Source organism: Xenopus laevis, chromosome 3L (genome assembly GCF_017654675.1).
Source record: "Xenopus laevis strain J_2021 chromosome 3L, Xenopus_laevis_v10.1, whole genome shotgun sequence".
NCBI lineage: Eukaryota > Metazoa > Chordata > Amphibia > Anura > Pipidae > Xenopus > Xenopus laevis.
The window spans coordinates 115,094,584-115,100,583 of record NC_054375.1 but is presented as its reverse complement, the minus strand read 5'-3'; the positions used below and the strand labels follow the sequence as shown (position 1 = coordinate 115,100,583).

The 6,000-nt window shown below is 40.6% G+C and overlaps 1 protein-coding gene across 7 annotated transcripts in view; it reads right to left on the bottom strand.

Annotated features, from left to right (window-relative positions):
- Nucleotides 1-6,000, bottom strand: part of fanci.L (FA complementation group I L homeolog) — a 51,542-nt gene that overhangs the window by 9,745 nt on the left and 35,797 nt on the right. For all 7 annotated transcript variants that reach the window (XM_018250568.2, XM_018250569.2, XM_018250571.2 and 4 more), the window contains 5 exon segments: nt 5,822-5,915; nt 3,268-3,455; nt 1,617-1,673; nt 1,478-1,537; nt 1,090-1,167 (listed from right to left, as the gene is read on the bottom strand). In XM_018250568.2, coding sequence (XP_018106057.1) covers nt 1,090-1,167; nt 1,478-1,537; nt 1,617-1,673; nt 3,268-3,455; nt 5,822-5,915 — 477 coding nt within the window.

Here is a 6,000-nt window from a genome sequence, read left to right as displayed (position 1 = left end):
TTTTATTTGATTTTCACATTAAACAAATGAAATAAAAATGACAGCAAATATTATGCGGATAAAGAAAATATGCTGCATTCGACACAATATGTATAACATTCAATAAAGAATTATAGAAAACTAACTAAAATGAACTGAGCCAGTGGATGTAAATGAAATAAAAAGAAAGAAAGAAAAAGCCCATTAGCATCTGGAATGTCGGACTACCCAATAAGATAAGATACCGAATTATTTGAGTTCCACGCGGCCATCTTCCGGGTCTTTGTGTCTTGCGTATCGGCGCAAAACGGCAAATTGCTCCAACTATGCATGCGCCGACATGCCGATCTCCCACTCAGCTTGCCAAAGACCCAGAAGATGGCTGTGTGAAACTTCAATGCATCTGCGCTGAGGGGTAAGTATAAAGTATGGGGCATTTCCCCAGGGGTGGGGGGCAGCAGTTAGGCTGGGGGGCACGGGTTTTTTTGTTAAAGAGTTGAATTCTCCTTTAATGAACTCCTAGGGGCATATTTATCAAGGGTCAAGTTTCAAATTGCAAAAACTTCGAAACTCGAATTCAAAAAGACCAACCGAATTAAGGTTTTTTGGGGGTCAAAGTGGTCCGTATTTGGCCTACTTCGAATTGTACGATCAAAGGAATAGCGCCTTTCCTCTACTTCGATTCAAAGTTTTTTTTGAACTTCGACCTTCGAACTACCCCAATTGCCTCCATACAGGTTCTAGGGGGTCCCCCATAGGCTAAAACAACACTTCGGCAGCTTTGAGGTGGCGAATGGTTGAAGTTTTAAACAGGCAGTACATTTTGGTTTTCAAATTTCTACGTTTTTTTCAACTTCGAATCGAAGTTGGACTATTCGATGGTCGAAGTACCCAAAAATTATTTCGAAATTCAAAGTTTTTAACTTCGAACCTTCACTTCGACCTTTGATAAACCTGCCACTTAAAATTCCAGGTGCCACTTACTGAGGTGTAAAAGAAAACGGATCCGCACACACACCGATTAGTGCAGTCGGGGATTATCCCCTTTTATTCAGCCACCAAACAACGTGCGGTAGGAGAATTACATTGTAATCAAGTTGTGCCACTTACTGAGGTGACAGTCAATGCCTCTTCCTTCTTTTTCTTCTTCTTTTCTGCAGCAAGGCTTAGACTTTCACTGTGGATGTTCTATACGATGAGACAAATACAGTAAGTTTTAGGGAGCAGTATTATGCACCGTGCAACTGAAGCTACTTAGTAACTAAGCACCTTTGTAATATGCTTATGTACAAGCCTGTTTAGAAGGGATTTCAAAGCTTGTTTGTGAAAATGTTTTTCCTCCTGTACCCCCCCCCCCCCTTACTGGAGTTTTCCATAATAACATGAAGTTGCTGAACTTCAAGCATCCCAAAGACACATGACGGGAGATGGAGCAGATGCTGGAGATTCACAGACTCACTGTTAAAGGGGCATCAGATTATTTTATTGTTACTCCTACCTGTACATATGTGATGAAGGCATAACATTGTGGGGTAAGATGAGAACCCGAAAGCTTCACCTATGGAAATAAAAGCCATTAGACTTTATTGGGTGTTTCAAAATGGAAACATTATCATCACCATCAGCGGGTAACCTACCAGCTTCTCCAACCGAGCAGAAATCTGTCCCCCGTGACTGCTGCAGATCTGTAAGTACTACAGGCAGAAGTGACATTGTCATCAAGCATGCCTCTACAGAACTACAAATGATACATGTTCTATGGGTAAGTGCTTCTTCCACAATACTTTATTATTAAGTTTACACTTTTCTTTTGCCAAATAAACATTACATTTTCATTTGAGTTAACTAGAAGGCAACATTATTACCGCCATCCCTTAGGCTAATGTTGCACATGATCGCAATTTTAAAAACTGCATTGGCGGTGTATTTAAGTCAATCATGCATTCCCGTTAAAATTCATTTAGGTCAGCGCATTCTTTGGCTGAAAAACACCATTAAATGGGTTGTTCACCTTTCAGTTAACTTTAAGTATGATGTAAAGTCAACTTACAATTGGTTTTTGCTTTTTATTATTTGCAGTTTTTGAGTTATTTAGCTTTTTAGTCAGTACCTCTACAATTTGCAATTTCAGGAATCTGGTTGCTAGGGTCCAACTTACCCTAACAACCATGCATTAATTTAAATAAGAGACTGGAATATGAGTAGGAGAGGGCCTGAATAGAAAGATGAGCAATAAAAAGTAGCAATTACAATACATTTGTAGCTTTACAGAACATTTGTGTGACCCTCATTTGAAAGCTGGAAAGAGTCAGAAGGAAAAGGCAAATAATTTAAAAAAAACTATAGAAAATAAATAATGAAGACCGATTGAAATGTTTCTTAGAAATGGCCATTCTATAACATATTAAAAGTTAACTTAAAAGGTGAACCACCCCTTTAACTTTCCAAGAGTGTTGACTGCAATGCAAATGCAATGGGAGCTACAACACGCGGGTGAAAGATGGTACCAGCTGTGAAGCACGGTACCTCGTACTCAGTGGTGGCTTACATCATTACATTTACGTAATCACGCCAACGGTATGATACAATGCATCGTGGGGAATGACAAGATACTGATAATTGCAGCTGGTCAAATCAGCTTGAGTCTGCTCATGTCTATGTACTGCCACAATGATGTCGCTGGGGGATTTTTAAAGAGGAACTATCTCGAAAATGAAAATTTAGTATAAGGTTTCACCATACTGCAATAAGAAACTTTGTAAATACAATCTATTAAAAATTCTGCATCCTTTCTGAAATAATCAAGTTTATGTTCACTACTCCTCTCTCAGCATCTGTTTCTCTTCATTCTCTTTTCATGCAGGAGTTGGGTGTCAGATAATCATTGACAGTTAGATCCAATATATCTTATAGGGGGGCTCCTTTTGCCTAGAAGATGTATTAGAGCTCACTCTTATTAAAATCATCAGAAATCCTGTCTCTCTACATGCAGAATTTGTGCAAAAGGCAGTTATTTTGTTTGTACTGGAATCAGTTATTTGAGTGAACTCTAATACATCTGATAGGAAAAGAGCCCCCCTATAAGATATATTGGATCTAACTGTCAATGATTATCTGACACAATTCCTGCATGAAGAGAGAATGAAGAGAATGGGGGAAGCTTGTATAAAATTTTCATTTTCGCAATAGTTCCCCTTTAAAAAACCCACATGTGGCATTAACATTAGTCTTTGTAGCAGTTTATAGCTATTTGTTCCTGTGAGGGCACACAACAGGGATAATACGCACGTATTTGACAACGGACGTGAGGATGGTGTACATCTTTGCCAGCTCCTTCAGAAGAGTGTCAGTACAACTCCCAGCAGGTAGAGCAGTCTGCACTAACTCATGGCAGGCAGTCAGCAGTGTGCCCAACTGAAGAATGATAGCTTTTTCTATTGGAACCCTTGCATTTGAAGTCTGAGTTAAATCTTCCGCTAAAAAGCAAAGGAAAAAAATTGAAGACATATTTGTAGAATTGTTGATTTACTGGCAGTATCTTTCATCTTATATTGTGTTGCCATGTTGGCCCTAAATTGTTTTGAGCTCCACATACTGTATTTCATAGGACAAAGGCTCTTTATAAATATTTTCCTTTTCTTTCCCTGAAACTGATCAGTCATTTCTAGTGGTAATGTTGTATAACACGAATAGTAGCCTTCCTACAATGCATGAAGATCAGAGGTTGGGGAGCACCAATCATCAAGCATGGAAGATGGTGTGCAGGGTCAAGTATAGTGAATACATATCAGAAAAAAGAAAAGGCCCATATAGCTGCACCCTCCCATCTATAACATCCGAAAACGCATGTGTATTGATGAAATAAAACATAACTTTTAATAGATTGCTAAAACAATGGTCCATAGGTTAGTAGCAGGATGGCAGATCGACAAGAGGCAATATAGTTGGTTCTGTTGGATATTTGGATGTGCGGTTGTCCCATAGACAAATTAGTAAACCGCCTGCCAAGGTTACTCAATTGCATACTCAGTATGCCCTGGTGTAAATTAGAAAAACCGGCAAATGAACCATTTAATTGTGATGGCAAGCCCTTCACCCACTCTGAGATCCCTTCCGTAAAGTGTTATATCGGTGACCCGGTGCTGTTTTTGAGCCTGCCTAATGCGTAAATTATACTGTGCCTCAGGCACCACTAAGCAGATGTAATTAGCGCTGATACTGAACCTCAGATCATATCTCCAACCCCTTTACCCTCATTGAGTCCCCTCCCGATCCGTAGAGAGATCGATTCCCCTTATTTCCAGTCCCTATCCGACGTCCTGCCTAACCATAAGCTAAAAGTGTGCCTGACGCACGTTTCACCTGACAGTTGCAGGCATACACTTCTGCTGCTACGGGGTCTCTGCAAGCGATTTATGTTTATAGTAGGGGCGATCTCTTCCACCAATGGTGCAAAGTTGCGTCTCAGCATACAAACGCTGGCGTTAATTTGTCAGCACGAGCATTTCATATTGATTTTTCGCTAGAGTTCAACTCTGTCGAGGGAAACTTTGTTAGTACTCTTAAGGTGGTCATACACAGGCCGAGTCTGCAGCTTATTGGCCCGTGTATGGGGGCCCCCGACGGGCTTCCCCAATCGAGATCTGGCCGAAAGTCGGCCAGATCTCGATCGGATGGGACTATAAATCCCATCGGATCGCGTCCGCATCTGTTCGTTGATGCGATGCCCGTTCACTAGGATCCGATCGTTGGGCCCTAGGGCCCACGATCGGATCAGCCCGATATTGCCCACCTCAAGTTGGGCATATCGGAGGGAGATCCGCTTGTTCGGCGACATCACCAAACAGCGGATCTCTCCATGTATGGCCACCTTTACGCGTAGGTCAATTTGAATAGGACGGGTACATATAGGTCATATATATGTCTTTATTAGAGATGTTGGTGCAAATGCTTGAAGTGGCCACTTATTTTTCCACATGTCCAAGGAAGCAAAATAAAGACAAAAGAGATCCTCTAATGTCCTAGACATGAGCCCACCCTTAAACAAATGTTTCATGCCCCTCAAATGGTTGGAAAAAATTTTAACACAAAAATCTTTAATAGTTAGAACTTTTGAAGGCAATCCAGCTTATATGACGCTAGCGTTTTTGTAGAACTTTTATGACTTTCCAGTGTACAGGATATGATGTCACTGACACAAGATTGAGGAGGATAAGCTTCCTCTTATCAGTTAAGGTGGCAAAGGAAACTCTGGCGAAAGACTTAACGTTCTGTAAAATTTACACTTTAGTGAATTTGCGGAGTAACGATTGTTCGCCTGAGCGAAAATTCGCCTGCCAATTGGGGCGTGCCAGTGAAGGTCTCTTTCACTAGCGAATTTTCCTCTACGTCTGTTAGTAAATTGCAGATGTCCCTGTGGATGAGATTTCTGGCAAATTTTCACTAGTGACGGCCACTTCACCCTTTATTAAATCTGCCCCAATGAGTGTATCACTACAGAGAGCTGCTAGTAAGTAGCATTGGACTGATCTCTTACTTGCTTAAAAAAAAAAAGTAAAGCAGCTTGTCCACAGGTAAACTTTTTGCAAGACAGTACTGTGACTGTTTTTGCTCAAACTTGGTTTGGAAATCACTACAGTGTTAATATGTTAGTAAAGTTTTACACTTTATAGAGCCTGTCTGTGGTTGTGCTAACAAGGCAATGTCATGGCGTCCATCTTCAACAGCTCTATGGATTAGTTTACTCATAAGCATGCTGGCCATAAAAAGCCACTAACCTATATATTAAAACCACTATTTAATATAATATATAACATCTGCAGCAATTATTCTTTAGTCTTACTAGAGAGCTTCTCTGAACCCAGTAGTCCTTTCAGCTTTATGATCAGCCAGTCCACTTCTTCCAGGACCTTTGCAGCTTGACCCAGAACCAACAACTGGGATAGAAACAAAATTGGGTGTTTTAACTGCATTATGTTATTGTGCTCCAACATGCAGATAAAGGGCAACAATTATAGCTAT